Genomic DNA, 20,282 nt, shown 5'->3' with positions numbered 1-20,282 from the left:
TTTGAAAAACAGATGCTTTCACCAAAAAATTTAGTTGTTCTGTAGCTCATACTGGATAGCTGTGGTTTTCTGTTGTAAAGAATGGAAGTGCATGCACAGGAAAGCACCTCTGGTTATATGGTGCTTATTTAGCTGGCTGCACATTGATACACAGCTGTTTCCTGAAAATCATGCATCATCTCACCATGCCCACAAGAAAACTGTGCCAGTTCCCACATAGTCCTTAACTTTTTGTGAACCCTGTATATTAGACACAATTAAAATTAACTACATTTATAATAACTGACACTGACAACACGCTTTATTGTGACCTTATTTTAGTTATGTCATGACCTAGTTCTGTACTGTGCCAATGGGTGGGGTGGGTGGGTATGGACAGATAGCACATGACCTGCATGACACAGTGTGTCCAATCTTAACCCTTTCACCGCCAAGCTCGCATTTATGCACAGGCGTGGTAGAGGACCCATGTCACTAAAAGGTGACTATTATTGGTCTGTTATTCATGAACCTACTGCTCTTGATGTTCGGTGGTAGGATAGGCCATATTTTCTATACATCGCAGGGGGAATCCCCAGCGATTCTTAGCCACTGTCTTTTCTGTGTTTGTACAACAAGGGAATTTTGTACTCTAAATTGACTGACGGTGAAAGGGTTAACAGCTGTAAAGTGTGTCTCCACAGTGGAATGAATGTATAGTATACACTCTGGCTTCTCAGAGTGAGAGACATTTTGTTCACTCTTAACAGGTGTAAAACATCACCACAGTGGAATTTGATTGCACAGTCATTCTTCTGATCACGAATACTTTATCACTATTATCAGAAAAAAAACATTTTTTTAAATGACATTTCAGCAGAGTATACAAAGGGAGTCTGAATTGCCAAGAAAAAACAACCAAATGCAGTCCTCCAGAAAATGGAACTGCTTTATATATACATATATCACATCATCATGGTTTTCAGTTAAAGGGTCCAAAGTGCATTAATTTCATCACAGAAAGACTTTTGATTATCATCACAAGGACTATGTCCCAATCAGATTGTGTGTAGATCTCACTGAATCTGCTTAACATCTGTGCTGATACATGTATTTTTTAACCCTAAACACAACAATATATTTCTACGGTATCTGATCTCAATTTGCTGTTTGAAATGAGTGTTAAAATTTATTATATAAAAAAAATACCGCAAAGACAGGAATTCAAACAAATATACTGTCAAAAGACAATAAACATTTCACAGTTAAAAATGAAACGCGTGCCCCCTTGGACAGTGAAGCATTATTTACTCATTACTATGACAAATACAGCAAACTCTATGGTAAATATTGATGAAGCTGGTTGTTAACATATTGATGAAGTTGGTTGTCAACATTATCAACTAACATAGCAACACCTGCAAAAACCCTTATTCTTTCATCCTGAAAATGAAACAATCTCAGGACAATATTGTCTCAAGAAAAGACGAGTACTCACAACCCATATTCAGTAATCTTTGATACAACAACTTGCAATACAGAGAAATACCAGCATCCTGACTCCAGAACATGCAACAAACCAGTCTCTAATGCTTCTGAACTGATGGCCTTTCATGTCTTCCAGTTCCAAGATTACCACAGTAATGCTTTGAGATTGCACTTCACCATCTCCTCTTCTCATCGTCAGGTGGAAAAGACAAATGCTGTTGTCTTCGTTTAGATGTACGAAAATCAGTCTGGGGAGGTTTGCAAAACAAAATTCACTGAAACTTGTAAACACGGATATCAGGAATGGGGATCTGAATAGGGTACATATATTCACACACACACACACACATACTCATACACACTCTCTCAAGTAAAGGGCTTTTCCACTGTTGAACAAGAGCAGTGACTATCAATTTTACCCAAAGCATTCATGAACAAACAACATAACCTTTTACCCACCATTGTCTGCATACACAATGTGTACAAAAACAATGAAACCAATTGCCAGTCTTGCCCTGAGTCAATTCAAACAGTGAGTATAAAATAGTTCTGGTAATAAAACTATAGGTGAATGTATTCAGTATTCAACAACGGATGTAAGAGTGGATGTTTTTTTCTCAGGCAATGAATGTTCTTATTATGTCAAGACAGAAGACAACAAAACACAGGTCAGCTCCTGCAACCAACCCCTACAAAAATTACTAGATTGGTAAAAAACAACATTGTGTTGATTTCTTAATGGAACAGGTTAAAAATGATATCCAGAGCAGGAGACGCACAAACTTTTTCTACAGACATACACTACAGGCACAATTCATTATCAATTAACTTCTTTGGACTTGGACAACACCAGACTTCTCTACCAATGCAACAATTATTCCAAAGTTCTCAGGCCAGATGCAACAACTAATGCCACCCTTACTGCCCCAGTGCTATATTCCAACTGCATTTCTATCATTCAATTTCACACCAAGCTTTACAAATTCTTGACTGAAGCAAAACATTGTCAGCAAAAATCTTACACACAAGCACCAAGGCAACATCAAAGCACAAAGCTGTCACCATAACAACTTCAAAGCATGAAGCAGCCATCTCACAGATGTGGAAGAACCACTAACAAAAACTATCCACAGTCCTGTAAAACAATGGTGGGTGAGTATGACAGAGATGATCTCAATGGATCAACAGTATTGCAGAATTAAGGACCAAATGAGGTGAGCTGTGAAGTCAGTGCCTGGTCATCATACAAGCCAGCCACAGACTGACAGCCAGCGGCTGGCTGACACATGCAGTCATGAATTCTGAGGTGGGCCCTCTCATGGGGTAGAACTATGGGGTGGACTGACTTTTACTGCACAGTTAAGGAAAACTCCTGTGCAGATCCAGAATCAGTCAGACAGCATGTAACTTTGCCTGGATGATGCTCTGACCGTCAGGCAGGTGCACAAACACACATCATCATCACCACCATAAACTAATAATTTTTGTATCATGATTAATTGCATAGGCAAAGTACATTCTTACATGCGCAAAAAACGAAAATGCAAAAAAATATGCACTATCTTTCAGAAATGGGATTCTACCATCTCAAAATCACCAACCACATCTTAAATAAAAGGTGGGAAAAGGAGAAAGTCAACCATACTTAAAACAAAAGATACATTTATTAAAACAAAAGATACAAATTCAAGGAGTATATACGGACTTCAGCGAACTTGTTCATGTGCATCAAACCTATTTTAGTCAATATATTTGGTTTCTGTTTTTGAGATGTATATAAATAGGCTTTGAAGGGTGGGTAGAGAGAGAGAGAGAGATACACACAGAGGCAAATGAAATCAACCAAAAATAAGGACTATAATACTTTTGTATTGGTGTCAGAACCAACAGAAAATTTGTTCATAAAACTGAATTTATCGTTCTCACAGCAGAGATTCTGAAGAAGTGACACTTTAAAACAGGAAATGGAACTGTACGGTACAGCTGAACAAACGATGTATTTGTCCTGAGAACAGTCACATGCTGATCAAAAAAAAAAAAAAAAAAAAAGCTTTCATATCACAGGGATGGAACAATACAGTATCAAATAATGGACCAACTTGTTAAAATGTTTTCACAAACATGCAGTTAAAAAATGGATTTCACAACACAAGATAAATAACCAGTTTTGAAGATATACCATGTAATTCTTGTAAAAATTACAAAAGCACACTGCCAATGTACTTGAGCAATAAACAATTTTTTAAACAAATAAATCAAAGGAATAAACAAAGAACTGTACAGGGATTTCCGAAAAACAATATGCCCATTCTAAAAACAAAGGGGAAAAAAACAACAGTTCATAGCAGTCACTAGTACTAAGGCTGCTTGAGCTGAATTGTCAGAAGCAAAATCACAGTTTGGTTCCAATCTTTCTTATTGTTCTCATTATAATGCGCAACCGTTGCAACGTTTTCTCCTTTTGTTCTTTTTCATGCAAAATGTATTTTGCATTTCTGTCCACAGACAGAGAACAAAAAACCCCCAACCAGATTATGATACAAATATTAACAATTTTGCCAATGTACACCAAATCTTGATTTCTCCCGATTTTTTTCTGAGTTACCGTAATTTTCAGCCCACAAGGCTGTTCAGCGCAATTGTGTGCTTTCATTGTGATAAACGATTTTGTCATATATTGAGTTTGTTGTGTCAGATGGCCCCACGTAGTGGTAAGAATTTAGTTTTCAGACACAGATATGGCGCATACATCCGATAAGATGCAGGGGTCAGATTTGAGTAAAAAGGCAGCACCTTCAGACCAAAAATTACAGTAGTTAATAACTGAGAAACAAACTCACATCATGAACTATGTGTAACAATTTCAAAATAACTCCTCATAACAATGTTCAAAACAATGCAACGGTTTAAAATGATGTAAAATTCAACTTCCGACTGAATTCTGTTCTCTTGATCAAGCAACACTGTGCCTAAAAACTCAACAAAAACAACAACAAACAAACAACAACAACAACAAAAAACCCTTCAGGAAGTGTTTTCTAATTTCCAACATTTCCCACAATCTTCTGCTGGAAGTCGACAGTGAAGTGGGCCGTCTCCAAGGTGCGCAGTGTACGCAGGTAGTCGAATGAGTTCTTCAGCTCCTGCGTGTTGAGGCCCAGACGGTTGTAGAGCGCCTTCAGCCCCTGGGATCGAGCCTTCTCCACCGTGGCCGTGTAGTTGGCCGCGGCCACTGTGGCTATCATCTGGGCCTGGGCCTGCGCCTCCTGACTGATTTCCAGAGCCTGGTTCTGGATGTTCCGCACCTGTTGTCATAGCAACAGGCTTTTGTTTGTCTGTCAATCACACACAGCCTGTTTGTGCAACATAGCTAACATCACCTCCATCAACCACACCCAGCCTGCTGGTGTAACATAGCTAACATCACCTCCATCAACCACACCCAGCCTGTTGGTGTAACACAGCTAATATCACCTCCATCAACCACACCCAGCCTGTTAGTGTAACACAGCTAACATCACCTCCATCAACCACACCCAGCCTGTTGGTGTAACATAGCTAACATCACCTCCATCAACCACACCCAGCCTGTTGGTGTAACATAGCTAACATCACCTCCATCAACCACACCCAGCCTGTTGGTGTAACATAGCTAACATCACCTCCATCAACCACACCCAGCCTGTTGGTGTAACACAGCTAACATCACCTCCTGGCTGATAGCCCATCAACCACACACAGCCTGTGAGTGTAACATAGCTATCATCACCTACCAGCTGATCTCCACAGCTTGCTCTGGATGTTCCACACCTGATGTCATAGCAACAAGCTGTTCTTTGTTTATCATTGTTGTTCACTGCCCAGAGCAAGGTGGCAGAATGGTTAAGACACTTATGTGCCAATAAAGTGTCCGTGTGATTCTAGGTTCAAATCCCAATCTTGCCCTTTCTCCGAAGTTTGTGCAGCAACCTCGCTTGTTCTTCTTTTCGTGAAACCACACAAGTTCGAAATGTTTACCACGTGTTTCCGGCACACCAATTCTACGTTTGAGTTGCAAGTTGAAGCATGCTGTTGAATATTTCCAAATTCATTTAGCAGATTAAATTTTCTCCAGTTGAAGCACGGCCAGCACTTCAGGAAACAAACGAAAGGGTGTTTACAAAAAAATTTAGATGACAATTCGTCCGCTGGTGTGCCAATTGCTGACAGTGACATTGGAGAAGAATTCACCAGACCAGTCGATAATGAGTGTGTTGTGGTAGTGTTTTCCCAAATCTCTGCACATCGGTGAGTGCACATTTTTATTACATTGTGTTATGTCTATGTTTCTAGTTATATTTCCCAGTCTGTATGTTCATTTTTCACTTGAAATGTGTATTTTATGTTTAAAACAACTAAGAATATATAAAAACTGCTCAAAAGTACATACTTTTTCATTTTCATCAACTGATTTAAAAATTCAGTCAATGTGTTCATATAAATAATCATGCTTATTCTAATTTGCATTCTTTGCCCTTGAAAATGAGCTATGAATGAAGAAAATTCAATGAGTAAAAGTAAAGTTATGGCAGGTTAAAGTGGGTTGGTGGTTTTCCCTCTCCTGCACAGCTGGTTTAGACAGAAGTGTACTGCTGCTCAGCTGGTTTGTACAGTCAGCTAGCTCTGCAACTCTGGCGATGGAAGGGTTAAGACAATCACCACCATGACAATCAACCCACTCACATCGGCCTCGGTCTTTTTGCGCACCACCTGTGCGTCCTGCAGCAGCTCTTCCCGTGCCGCCTCCTCCTTCAATGTCAAGGCCTTCAGGAAGCGGTCCTCCACATCAGAGGGGATCTCCACGGCACCCAGCTGGAAGTACTTGACGTACACCCACAGCCCCTTCTCCGTCTTGTCGTCACACAGCGCATACTCCTTGCACCCCGGGGGGCAGGCTGCAACAGGCACAGTAATGGGGTGTTGTGGTAAGGGTCACACTGTGTGCTGCAACGGGGGCAGTGTTGTGGTTAGGCTCACACTGTGCACTGCAACATGTGTCTTCTGGTTATCTTTTGTCAACTCTCACAGAAGTTGTAGGAGAGCAATGGGAGGTAGACTGGTAGGGGGAGAGCAAGACAGAGTGGGAGAGAGACAGACAGACAGAGACAGAGTGAGAGAGGCAGACAGAGTGAGAGACAGAGAGAGAGAGAGAGAGGCAGAGAGAAAGACAGACTGTGAGAGAAATGAAAAGTCCAGGTCATGGTGCCTGGTGGATTAGGGGTGGAGATATATTTGGTCTCCCAGGTAAACAGCTGCCTGAAACCCTTTACGTCTGTACACATGCAAAACATCGAGAATGCATGTAATCAATGTAAGCAGTTGGTGGGACATGGTAACAAGGACACATTCTGCACGTACGCTCCTGAACACTGGGCAGAGGAGGCCAAGTCTCAACAGCTGATGTAGCATCAAATGCTCCAACCACCCTAAAAACGGAGCATGGTGGGGTAAAAACGGTCATGTACATGAAAGCGCATCAGACACAGCAGTGAACCTGAGAGGTGCAGCCCACGAACACAGAGGAAGAAAAAGAAAAAGCAGCAGCAGAAGTAGAAGAAGAAGAGGAGGAGGCAGAAGAACAAGAAGTTGCACAAGAAGAAGAAGAAGCAGAAGAAGAAGACAAAGAAGATGAAGATGAAGAGGAAGAAGAACAAAAAACAAAAAATAAAAAAAAAAAGAAGCAGAAGCAAAGGCAGCAGAAAAAGAGAAGGAAAAGGAGGAAGAAGGGGAAGAAGAAGAAGCAGCAGAAGAAGAAGATCAAGAGGAAGAAGAAGAAGAAGATCAAGAGGAAGAAGAAGAAGACAAAGAAGAACAACAACACCACACAAAAGAAGAAAAAAAAGAGGCAGAAGCAAAAGCAGAAGAAGAAGAATATGAGGAGGAAGAAGAGAATGAAGACAAGGAGGAAGAAGAAGAGGAAGAATAAACAAAAGGAAGAAGAAAAATGAGGAAGAGGAAGAAGAAGAGGAAGAGGAAGAAGCAGAAGAAGAAGCATCACTCACCAAACTGGTAGAGAGAGCAGTCCTTGGCACAGCAGTTGCCCCCTAGACGTTCACGCACAGCTTTGAACAGCGCTGCCTCCAGTACTTTGCGGTTGGTGATGAACTCTCGGGTGTTGAAGTTTGGTGCTTCTCCCTGAACACACACACCCACACCCCATCAATACTCTACTCTCTCCCTGGGTTGGACAAAGGGGGTGGTGGTGGTGGTGAGAGGTGGTAGTGAGAGACGGGGTGGTGGGACAGGTGGTGGTGGGACAAAGGGGGTGGTGGTGGTGAGAGAGGTGGTAGTGGGAGAGGGGGTGGTGGGACACAGGGGAGTGGGGGAGGAGGTTGTGGGACAGGTGGTGGTGGTGGTGATGGGACAAAGGGGGTGGGGGTGGGAGAGGGGGTGGTGGTGGTGGTTGGACATAGGGGAGTGGGGGTGGGCGTGGTGGGAAAGGTGGTGGTAGTGGTGGTGGGACAAAGGGGGTGGTGGGAGAGGGGCTGGTGGTGGTTGTGGGACGAAGGGGGTGGTGGTGGGACAAAGGGGGTGGTGGTGGTGGTGGGACAAGGGGTGGTGATGGGACAGGGGGTAGTGGTGGTGGTGGGACATAGGGGAGTGGGAGAGGAAGTTGTGGGACAAAGGAGGGTTGATAGGGGTGTTAAGACAAAAGGGGTGATGGGACAACGGGTGTATGATTGGAGTAGGTTGGGGCTGGATAAAGACAAAAGGTGACCGACCTTGAGGGCGTCGATGGCGCTAGTTCTGATGACCTTCTCATAGTAGAGGTCGTAGTTACGGTGCAGGATGGCCAAGTCTTCCTTCTTCAGGAAGTACTGGAAACTGACGTCTAGCTTCACCTGAAAACACATCACTCTGATGGTGGTAACGTCACAACGCTGGGAGTGAGCCTTCACATGAAAACATGTCACTCTAATGGTAATAACTTCACTACACTGACGGTGAACCTCACACTCCTGGTTTCCTCTTCCTTTCAAACTGCTAAGCATTGTGTCAGACTAAACTGTAATGACATCATGTTTGCAATATCTTTTATTTTTTTGTCAGGTGCTCACATGCTTTCTCACACTTTAAGAGAAAGCATGGGATTGCGAGAAAGCGTGATTGTTCCCTTGCCACACTTTTTTTGCAAATGCATCCCCACACTTCCGTGCACTATATGAGAAAGCTTGGGAAGTCCCCCTTATTATCATTCATTTTTTAATCAAACATTTCCTTTGTCATAAGACCTGGTTTCTTGTCTTTTCAAAAAATAAATCTGAGAAAAATGAAACAGAGAAACAGAGAGGCTGGGGCGACAATGGCAAAAACATTAATGGAAATGATGTCGTTATTGAAGATGTTGATGGTGATGACAGAGACACTTATCATCATGCATTTATTTGATGTCACATAAGAAAGATCACATCAGTGCAAGCATGGGATTGTGACACCCCTCCACCCCTCACACCCATGTACTGTAATCTGATTTTCACAATTTGCTAAACACTGATTCATGGTAATATTTGTATTGAATAACACAAAAAAACAACAACAAAAAACACATGCAGACAATGGACACACATACACCATACACATTCAAAGAGAGACAGGGGGAGAGAGAAAGAGAGAGGGATACACAAACATACACACATAGACTGACAGACACAGAATAATGCCAGATTCTTCACTGTTCTGCAAACTCGTCCCATTTCAAGATTTCTGCACTTACTTCAAGCTTGTCGGAGGTGAACACAGAGACATCAGACAGACTTTCAAAGTGAGCGCTGGCCTTGAAGGTCTTGAAGGTGAAGTCAGGTCCGATCAAGTACTTCCCTCCTGAGTACACTTCATCCGTGTTCACAGAGCCTGTACTTTTTTGTCGCTTGAAGGCAAACTGCAAAATACAGCTTACATGCAGCAAGTCACAATTTGTACAGCATGCCATACCATATGTAAAACTGTCCAATTTTCATCATGAAAACTCTTCCATCATAACCAGTGATGAATAGACTATAAGTCTGCACTGTACAGTATTTGTATTGTAATTTGTATCATGTTCTTGTCACAACAGTATCAGTATCACCCCAATTGACTTGTATGGGACAGTATGTTTGCTACAATGTGGTGCAGTGTATATGGATTCTTACATGTTTTCATTCAAAGGTGGTGTCAAAGTGTGGGGACTGGTCCATATACGATCCTTCACATCTGCTGTGAATAAAAAAAAAGAAAGTTATTGGGAGCAGATGCCTGATATCTGCATAAACTCGATGAACTGATCAGGCCTTGAAAGATTACCCAAAGTTTGAGTAAAACATTAACACAGCATTAAAAAAAAAAAGAAGAAGTAATTACAACAAAATATAGTAAAGTGAAAGATACACAGAGGGAAAATCATAGAAATAAAAAAAAAGAACAATTACAACAAAATATAGAAAACAGAAAGATATATCAAGAACAAATCATAAAATAAAAAAAATGAACAAAAAAGGACCATGCTAAGTGAATCCACGAGCAGTCCTCACATATATGAGTCTGCATGTGTTGACACCTCCTTTAAACTGATAAAGTGCAGTGCTGCCCATTTTTACAAACACACGCAGGCACGCACGCACACATGTACACATACACACACACTCAGAACCCAGATCATAGTAAAAATGACTGACTCATTTCATAATATTCAACACCCAGAACCCAGATCACAGTACACGTGACTGACTCACCTCATTTAATATTCAACACCCAGAACCCGGATCAGAGTACACGTGACTGACTCACCTCATTTAATATTCAACAATCAGAACCCTGATCGCAGTACAAATGACTGAATCACCTTATAATATTCAACAATCCTGATCATAGTACACATGACTGACTCACCTCATAGTATTCCACACCAGAGAAGCTCATTGGCAGAAGGATCACCAGCAGCAGCACACCAAGGCCAACCACACCGATGATGACGTGTTCAATACCAAGTGCCATGGTGACCTGATCACTCTTTCACACCTGAAAAAAACCACAATTCAATTTTCATCAACACCAGAAACTCTTACATTTTGTATAACCAAAGTGTAACCATGATAAATCAACGACAAAAATCAGAACTGGAATTTAGAAGAAAACACAAACAGGAAATGTAACAATGTGCTTAAGTTTAAAATTAAGAGATGAGAGGGAAGTGATTCTTTTGGGGTTATTCATAAAACTATCAAACATGCTCTTCTTCCTTGGCATGGACTGGGTTCTGATGAATGTGTGTAGTCCAGCAGTGGAGTCTGCTGAGCTAAATGGGAATGATAAGTGGGTGGCTAATAGCTTTAAAAAAAATTTAAAAAAAGTTAATTTCATCACAATGCATGTAAGTCTGTTTACATACCTATACCAGTGCAAAATGAACAGAAATTCAGTATTCTTCCCACTCTGTATGTCGCACATTGTTGTGTAGTTGAGGCAAAAAGAAGCTGTACACTGGTATGTAAAATTGCACTCATATACAGTTTCCTTTGCATTTCTTCAAGTTTTTTTGTTGTTTTTTTTACACACACACACACACATATATATATATATATAATTATTGTTTTTAGCAGAATATAGGAAACAAAAGAGTGAAGATATCTTTCTTGCAAGAATAACTGGATTACACACTGTAAGTGTGAGGACACCATGTCAGAATTAAAATATCTATTTTTCATTTTTTAATTATTCTAATGGTAGATGACGCCAAAGTTTATCCCTCCACATCCCTCCCCCACCCCCGAACAAAATGAAGAAAAATAAGAAAAAGATAGGTGGTTAATTAATTCATAGAATAAATGTAATAATCACTTCTTGGTTTTTTTTTTGCCCGACGGCTTGGTAACGTATTGCGAGCCCCACAGAATGCTGCACATATATTCGTCAGTCCTCGTAAGTTTCGCCTCTGGTCGCATAATGTGAAATAGTTTACCTCTTGAACCTCTGCCGTTGGATGATAGCCTACTTGTCACTGACAGAGTTCTTTTAGTACTACTTCGGGGTTAATCCCAAGACTCGAAGTATCAACGCCTAATAAAATGCAGACCCTGGTTTGGACAGTGATTTTGTTTTTACCTGATCACACAGCACAGGAAATCACTGAAACAGAGAAGTCAATGTATGCAATAACTGAGCATTGCACAACCCTGCATTGCAACACTGCGGGGGACTACCCAACTTGACCAGTTGCACACTTGACTGCCCAGCCCTGCGCCGAAAAAAGTTACTCGAAAAAAGTTACTGTGCGCAATCGGACAGTGCACAAACAAAACTGATCTCTCTTTTCACCCTCATCTAATCATAGATACACACATACATAACACATTTTCTTTTCTACAAATACAAAATTCGTAACAAGACATTACCTCTCTCTGCACTTTATGTATCGCGAGCCCTTGCCAAGGGAAACCCAATCAACAAGCGCTGCGGGATTGACCGCGGAAAAGGTCGAAACTGGGCCGAGTGGTCTGTGATATGGATCATTAGTTTTGCTAACTGTGCACTGCGCTTTGTTCTCTATGATTTAAACATGTTTTATCATATATTGAAATTTTAAAGTTTTGAATCCTCTTTTTATTTTTGAAGTTACATTATTTGATAAATATTTATGTACATTCCGTCGAGGCATCGACCTGAGAACTCCCGAGGTTGTGACGAAACAATTTTCGAAAACGAGGGTAACAGACATGGCGGCCTTAGAGCCAAGAAACATTTGATGTGAGCTGGTTGAAATCGGTTGTGCACTATGCTTCTTCAGGAGCCTGTTCAGGTATTTAGCAGGAATGGGACTTTTGTTGAACTCAGAGAAGAGCATATCAAAATGGTTTTATTAGCAGAAATCTATGTGTGAGGAGATGATTGTCCTGTTGCTTTGATTGTATTGTCAGTGTGTCCGATGGTCTTTGTTGACTTGAAAGCAGCTGATCATTGGGTTGTTCAGGCTGTGGTAGTGCTTTGTTGCACGCGCGCAGGGATTCCCATAGACACTTCTCACTCGTTAGGACAAATCATTGTCGTTAATTTTGTGGACAAAGCATGTGGTATTTCTAGCATTTGGAAAATAATCATTCAATAAAGTTGATATTCCTTGTACGCGTGTCAGGTCAGGGTGTGATACCCGTCGATATAATTGAGTAGGTTAGAGTAGGAGTGTACTTTACTCATTTCGACTTCGAGTAATTTGGAGATGGACTAAAACCCGAGTAAAAAATCAAATTGATGATTGTGGCCGTCAACGCCGTGAAAGTGAAAGTAGTTAGAAACTTCAAATTCTAGTAGCACCTACTGACGTAGTGGATTATGGTGGAGATTTTTCCTGTTTTAAAGTGAGCAATTGTTTTTTTATATTTTATACCAGACAGTTAAGAGCTAGAGATGACATGACTGAAACTTTCAAAATTCATGGATATTACAATGGTGAAAGTATGGATCAAACAGTTAAGAGCTCGAGATAGAATGTTAAAAATTCATGGATATAATATATAGTGGTGCAAGTATTAATCATTAAGAAATCAGTGGGTTGTTTTCAGTAATTGCAATACCAGTCCTTGAAACTAAGTTAACTGGTTATGAGTAACATTGATGCATGTTATATTTGTGGTCAGTGTCAAAGAAAGAACAAACATAAAACAATTAACTATTAAGCCAGGGTGTTGATCTCGCATTAACCATTAACTGAAGGTAAACCTTTGCTATATATTACAAACAGGTCATTGGCTAATAGTAATAAAGATAACATAATAAGTTTTAAAAAAAGATTGACTGCACACAGACACAAATATACATGAATACAAGTATGTTTAAATTGTTGATACAGTGTGCACAGACAGTTTTAGTGCAGTTTCAGTTTCAGTAGCTCAAGGAGGCGTCACTGTTTGGACAAATCCATATACGCTACACCACATCTGCCAAGCAGATGCCTGACCAGCATCGTAACCCAATGCGCTTAGTCAGGCCTTGAGAAAAAAAAGTAAATAAATAATAGATAAATACATAAAAAAGAGAACTGCTACTACTAATACTGCTACGCAAAAACTTGATGAAGTCAACTATAAGCGTACAAAAAAAAAAGAAAAAAAAAAGAAATAATAAAATAAATAAATAAATAAATAATAATAATAATGATAAAAATAATCATAATAGAAAAAAAAAGAAAAAAAAGACAACAATAATGATAAATAAGCAAATAAATGTAAAAAATGCAGACACACATTCACACATACACACACATATGCATAACAGATATGTACCAAACATGCAGTTTCATAGATATGAAAGCACAGTCAAATACACATAAATATACATGAGCCCCAACACACACACACACACACACACATTACCCTGCACCCCCTCTACCCCCCCTCCTCCACATACTCATTTCTAGGCTATGTATCGCAGCTTCCACGGCACACACACACACACACACACACATATATACAAGGATATATATATGCACACCTGCACGTTCCAATATTCCGTTGCTCCCACAGTGTAGGCATGAATACACACACATACCTCATCCTCTATCCACCCCCCAACCCCAATACACACACACACATATATACACGTGCACAGAACTCTCCTGACAGTTGTGTACACTTACACCCTCGCTCATGCACAAACGCACAGAAACACACAGACCCACACATACACACAAACACACACACACACACACACACACACGCACAGAGGCTGCAACTGATTGGCCGCAAGAGGGATGGGAGAAGATCTCTGATGCCAAGAACGTGGTGTCTAGTGTGTTGCTCAGTCTGTTGTATTTGGAAAAGCCCACAGAGACTCTGTTCCGTTTTGAAGAAATTTGCGCAATGTTGGTTTGGAAATGATGCCGATATTTGTTTGATTTGCAAAGCATCGTGCTCTACCTTTCATGCTAGACTTACTGCCGCTCCCTCTCTCTGCCTTTATTTCTTTGAGGCGATCAGTGGTGTGATGGCCTTGTACCTGTTCTTTTTGGTATTCTTTGACTTGACTGAGGATTTCCAATTTTTCTATATGTAGGCCGCTCGTTGTTGTTGCGTTACCAGCAAGTCTGTCCGCTCGCTCATTTCCCTTAACACCTGGTTTTTTCTTTCATTTTCATTTCAATATCTCTGTGTGCACAGACATACATGCACATTATAGAACACTCATATTTCAAGATAATGTCATATACTGATATATACTGATCAGCATAGTTCTTTATGTAGATTGTAGACTTACAAAAAACTGATCATAAGTAATGCCAAGGCTGATAAGATAAGTGACATAGTAACTCCAGTGGTCAAAGGTCCCATGGCCTTTTACAGCTTTTGGGGCAGAGCTTTCATAAACACTGTGTCAATGGCTTGACATTGGAAGTGGGGCCCAATCCTCTTTTTCATCCATTTTTTCCAAGTCAGGTACACATTTACACCTGGTTGAAATGAGTAAAATGGAAGTCAAGTTCCTTTCCCAAGTACACAGCACCAGGACAAAACTGGGGATCGAATTCTGACCACTGGATCAGAAGTCCAATGCATTACTGATTTTGCCAAAAGTTCAAAGTACACTAACTGTACTTTATAAACTATTTTCTACGCCAGTTTGTTCACCAATGATGAATTCATTTGTTTTATTTGTTTGTTGAAATATAATTGTTGATTACACTCTTGTACACACATAAAACGCTGTTGTGAATTTACAAGAATATGATCACAGTACACACATACACACGCACGCATGCACGCACGCGATGCACACATGTGCTAACACACAGAACAGTCATAGTCACATGTGCACACGACATGTGTGCACGACTTGATTGCATTGTGTGACTTTCTCAGTCTCATGGCATATTTACACTTTTGAGACACTAAATTCAGGTCATGAATGTAGCCTTGCTCTTGTTCTCTTTCTTGCGTTTGGCTCACTTATCTGGACACATATTGCCATTTTTTATATATTCTAGTTTCTTCTGGACTGTGATTTCAGGCGGCCATCTGGGATGCCTTGAACCACTACTCTTTTGGTGACGCCATTTTCCTCGCTGAAAGACTTTATGCTGAAGGTAACACAGGTTCTTCAACATGATAATAGTCTGACTGTAATGCTGAAGGTAACACAGGTTCTTCAACATGACAATAGTCTGATTGTTACCAAGCAGGAACTACCTAGAATAGAAGAGAACATGTCTTTCTTAACAAGTGTTCCAAGGTTACAAGGTGTATTTGGGGCATTGTTCATAAAAACGTAAAAACATAAATTAAAAATCACATATGATATACAAAGTTAAACACAAATGAAGTCTAGTGTGAATAATGCCATGGAACAGCCAGGATTTATGTAAAACCTTATTGTTTTTATAGAGATTTACTCTTGAACTCTGTTTGTCTGCTTAGACAAAAAAAACAACAAAACAAACAAACAAAAAAAAAGAAAAAAAAGGCAAATGATTTAATGAATAACTGACTGTGTATTATGATTTTTTTTTTCCAGGTTGACATGAATTATTCTTCCCATTCCTTTACAGTAATTGGTAATGTTGAATGAAAAAAAAGTGTTATTTGACTGATGTGGTGTGTAGTCAGAGCTAGTGTCTGGAAATGTGGCTGTTTGACTTTGGGTAATGTAGTTTGGATTTGTTACATTCTTTTTTCGAACAAAGAAGTATGTTGTTGGATTAGTAGAAATAATTGTCCTATAATTTTTTTTAACGATGAGCAAGTCGTAACCTGTTCCTAATGTCTAAACTGCAATAAGAATTAGCAGGGCTTTTGATAACTCACAGATGTGCGTACCTGACACTTTGAAAATTGAAAGGATGCACTGTACATGCAGTGAGTGGGCACCTGGAATTCCCCCAAATGACAAAAATAAACATTTATGAAAAGAGCAAAAACTGTTTATCAGAGCTCAGTCTGCCAAGTTTGTCTGCTACGAAGAAGAGTTATTTCCCTTGGCCACTTCCTGGCCCAGAAACCTAGATGATAATGACTGGAAGGTCGGTCTGCTTTTGTACATGTGCAAGAATGCATGTTGCATTAGAATGTGCAGCATTAGAGTGAACCTCAGAAGATTTTCTGGGACCCCCAAGAATCATGGTAGAAGACTGCTTGGGACTTCCCAAGATTTTTAATTTACCATAATCTCTGATAAGAGTTACGTACCCTGCTTAAGTGTCAAATGATGAAGCCTGTATGAACAAGAGTTGTGTACCCTGTTTCAGTGTCAGATGATTGCGTGCTGCATCTCCTGGTGAAGTGTTATTTTAATAAAGATTTGTCTACTGTGTTTCAGTGTCAAATGATGATGCCTTGATATGAACAAGAGTTGTGTACTGCGTTTCAGTGTCAAATGATGACCCGCTGTATTTCCTGGTGATGTGTTATTTTAACAAAGAGTTGTGCACCATGTTTCAGTGTCAAACTATGATATGCTCAGATGCTGTACCTCCTGGCGACGTGTTTTTTTTTAACGAGTTGTGTACTGTGTTTCAGTGTCAGATGATAACACGCTGTACCTTCTGGTGGCGTGTTGTTTTAACAACGAGTTGTGTACTGAGTTTCAGTGTCAAACGATAACACGCTGTACCTCCTGGCAACATGTTGTTTTAACAAAGAGTTGTGTACCGTGTTTCAGTGTCAAACGATGACACGCTGTACCTCCTGGCGACATGTTATTTCCGCGGGGGCCACCCCCTGCAAGCCTACATGCTGCTGCAGAAACAGAGCTGCCCCTCCCCCCAGTGCAGGTTCCTCATGGCCCGTTGTTGCCTGGAGACGAGAAAGTTAGTCACCTCTTGCATCACTGTCTATCTGTCTCATGTCTTGTCTTGTGCTGGCATTTGGGCTGCTTTTTTTGGTTGGTTGGTTTTGTTTTGTTTTCTAAGTTGCTGTTGATTTTTTGTTGTTGAGAATTTGTTGTCATTAGATTCTGCATTTCTCTGTCAGCATTCAATTCTATGTATGAATAAGTGTAATAATCCAGAATGATACACTGACCCATAGGTATTCTGACAAGAAAAGAACGTGGATCATGTCCTTGCACTGATTTAAATGGTACCCATTTGATGGAGGCTCTTTGCGTAACATTTGGATAATTCATGGTGTTTGAGGTGCTACAATGCCATGGGTACACACCCCTTCACCCCAACCTCTCCTCCCCTCACCCAGTAGGGGTAGGTGATATTGTTGCTTCCACCCGTGCTTGCGATTGTGCATATGTTTGTGTGAATATTTGTGAGTGTTTGTGTGTATGTGTGTTTGTGTGTATACATGTGTGTGTGTGTGTGTATGTGTGTGTGCCTGTGTGTGTATGTGTGTGCGTCTATATATATATATATATATATATATATATATATATATGTGTGTGTGTGTGTGTGTGTGTGTGTATATATTATGTGTGTGTGTGTGCATGACAGGTACGCGGAAGCTGAGCGGATGTTGGCGGGCAGTATGCTGATGAAGACGAAGAGCTGTGAGGAGATAGAGACAGAGTTTGGCAGCACTGCCTGTCATGTCTTCTCCCTGCTGGGACAGGTCTACAGGTCTGTCTGTGTTGGGGGACAGGGGGTAAGGGGAAGGCTGTTTGGGAGGGGGGTGGGACAGAGGGGAAGGCTGTTTGGGAGGGGGGTGGGGACAGAGGGGAAGGCTGTTTGGGAGGGGGGTGGGACAGAGGGGAAGGCTGTTTGGGAGGGGGGTGGGGACAGAGGGGAAGGCTGTTTGGGAGGGGGGTGGGACAGAGGGGAAGGCTGTTTGGGAGGGGGGTGGGGACAGAGGGGAAGGCTGTTTGGGAGGGGGGTGGGACAGAGGGGAAGGCTGTTTGGGAGGGGGGTGGGACAGGAGGGAAGGCTGTTTGGGAGGGGGGATGGGACAGGTGGGGGAGGTTGTTTGGCTGGGGTAAACAGTCTCCAGTTACTTCCTTTTTGACTCCTCATCTCCTGGGTGTCCAGCACTTGCCACCTGGTTACTGCGGCAGTCTGTCTTTCTGACAGCAATTTGATTGAATTTATTGTAAAAGGGGTTGATTTATTAAGGTAAAAAATGGTAGTGTGTGTGGCACACAGAATCTGTTAGAGTGACTGTGTGTGTGTGTGTGTGTGTGTGTTTGAGAGAGAGGGAGGAGTGATAAAATGGATGAGCACCTTTGTTTATGTATGAGAGAGAGAAAGGATGTGTGAGAAACATGCTTGACTGAGTGTATTCATGCATGCTTCCAATGAGTGTGAGAGATTATTTGAACACTTAAAGCAAATCTCAGTTTGCTGCATTGTCATTAGTTACTGATCACATCATGACTACATTTATTTTTCCAGCAAAACAGACAGAATCCAGAAAGCGTGCGAATGCTACAAAAAAAGTTTAAAGCTGAATCCACTTCTGTGGAAATCCTACGAAGCATTATGTCAGCTGGGTAAGTGAGTGGCTTCAAGTTTGCATCCCTGTTTAAAAAAAAAAAGAATGTGTTGCATTAATGTATATATTTCATTACATTTCAGGACAAAAATTTCAGTATTCATGAATTCTGTAAGAAAGTTTATAAAATAAATGCTTGGTATGTAATTATTTTGAATAATTGTGTGGAGAGGAAAAAGAAATGGGTTTTACAAAAAAAGAAAGAAAAAAAGCCCATCAAATTTTCACCCAGGTTTTTAAGATTTATAGTGTTTTTAAGGGTTAAAAAGAAAAGTAAAAAAAACAACAAAAAAACGTTAATATATATATATTGAATGATGTGATTACAAAACCTGATGACTGCACTGTTATGAAAGAAGGGTGAAAAGTGTCCATTGCCTGCTGCAGGAGCCAAGGTGGACCCTGTCCGGGTGTTCAGTTTGCCAGCCGGGATGTCCGCCCCCCCAACCACTACCACCATCCCCCCCTGCAGCCACCCCCCTCCACCCTCTCTGTCCACAGAGCAGGCTGCACCCAGTGTGCTCCCACCCACCACCACCACCACCACCATGCCCTCCACCACCCCCACTCCTCTGGACACCTGTAGTAGTGTGAGTATCAGCCTTGGGTGTGGGGGGGCTTGGGGGGGAGGTGTTTCTGTAGAGTGTAGGTTTCAGTGATGTCATGGGGGGTGCTTCTGTTGTGTGGGAGTTTCATTGATGTCATAGGAAGGGTGTGTGGGGGGGGGAGTTATGTAGAGTGTGGGTTCCAGTGATGTCATGGAGGGGGCGAAGGGGGGTGTCTTGTGTGTGGGTTCCAGTGGCGTCATGGGGGGGGAGTGGGGGGAGATGTTTCTGTAGTGTGTGGGTTTCGGTTATGTCACGGGTGTGTGTACAACTACAAGCATTTAAGATTGATAATGTTCTAAAGAAAGAAGGAAAAAAGCAGAAGAGAGTGATGTACATGAGTTGAGTGTGAGCGGTGGGGAGATGTTTGTCTTGATGTTCTAAAGAAAGAAGAAAACAAAAGCAGAAGTGAGCGATGTTCGTGAGTTGAGTGTGAGCGATGGGGAGATGTGAGCGGTCAGTCACTGTGTGTGTGTCCTGTGTGCAGACCACACCCCGCACGGCCTGCACAGAGTGGACACCAGACAACAACACTCAGGACGTCAACAACGGGGAGGTTTGGGCGCCCGCTCGTCGCACCAAACTGGTCAAGTGAGTGTCATGCCTGCCACTCACCCTGTCATCCTGTTTGTATTGTTATCAGTCACACGTGAACCATAAAGACTTTGCCTGTCTTGTTTGTCATGAACACTAAACTGCACATACACCAGTACTGTCAGGTCTGGTAAGTTATATCATGGAGAGTGAACTGAAACCATATCAGTGTGTTATAACT

At 41.3% G+C, this 20,282-nt stretch overlaps 2 protein-coding genes across 4 annotated transcripts in view; one reads left to right on the top strand and one right to left on the bottom strand.

Annotated features, from left to right (window-relative positions):
* Nucleotides 1-2,230: 2,230 nt before the first annotated feature.
* Nucleotides 2,231-20,282, bottom strand: part of LOC143292587 (uncharacterized) — an 18,670-nt gene continuing 618 nt past the window's right edge. The window contains exons 1-7 of one of the 3 annotated variants that reach the window (XM_076603034.1): nucleotides 11,877-11,922; nucleotides 10,375-10,503; nucleotides 9,221-9,385; nucleotides 8,229-8,348; nucleotides 7,509-7,641; nucleotides 6,190-6,401; nucleotides 2,231-4,772 (exon numbers count right to left, since the gene is read on the bottom strand). In XM_076603034.1, coding sequence (XP_076459149.1) covers nucleotides 4,506-4,772; nucleotides 6,190-6,401; nucleotides 7,509-7,641; nucleotides 8,229-8,348; nucleotides 9,221-9,385; nucleotides 10,375-10,479 — 1,002 coding nt within the window. In that variant the 5' untranslated portion in view covers nucleotides 10,480-10,503; nucleotides 11,877-11,922 and the 3' untranslated portion in view covers nucleotides 2,231-4,505. Of the gene's footprint in view, nucleotides 4,773-6,189; nucleotides 6,402-7,508; nucleotides 7,642-8,228; nucleotides 8,349-9,220; nucleotides 9,386-10,374; nucleotides 10,504-11,586; nucleotides 11,716-11,876; nucleotides 11,923-20,282 lie in introns of those variants that run through there. The other 2 variants (XM_076603033.1, XM_076603035.1) reach the window with 2 other exon arrangements.
* Nucleotides 11,966-20,282, top strand: part of LOC143292586 (cell division cycle protein 27 homolog) — a 25,255-nt gene continuing 16,938 nt past the window's right edge. Inside the window, exons 1-7 of the mRNA XM_076603032.1 lie at nucleotides 11,966-12,280; nucleotides 15,481-15,556; nucleotides 17,128-17,275; nucleotides 17,909-18,034; nucleotides 18,803-18,900; nucleotides 19,290-19,492; nucleotides 19,995-20,098. Of these exons, the coding sequence (XP_076459147.1) occupies nucleotides 12,257-12,280; nucleotides 15,481-15,556; nucleotides 17,128-17,275; nucleotides 17,909-18,034; nucleotides 18,803-18,900; nucleotides 19,290-19,492; nucleotides 19,995-20,098 (779 nt within the window). The 5' untranslated portion in view covers nucleotides 11,966-12,256. The remainder of the gene's footprint in view (nucleotides 12,281-15,480; nucleotides 15,557-17,127; nucleotides 17,276-17,908; nucleotides 18,035-18,802; nucleotides 18,901-19,289; nucleotides 19,493-19,994; nucleotides 20,099-20,282) is intronic.

Source organism: Babylonia areolata, chromosome 18 (genome assembly GCF_041734735.1).
Source record: "Babylonia areolata isolate BAREFJ2019XMU chromosome 18, ASM4173473v1, whole genome shotgun sequence".
NCBI classification, from domain to species: domain Eukaryota; kingdom Metazoa; phylum Mollusca; class Gastropoda; order Neogastropoda; family Buccinidae; genus Babylonia; species Babylonia areolata.
This window is presented reverse-complemented; position numbering and strand designations above follow the sequence as displayed.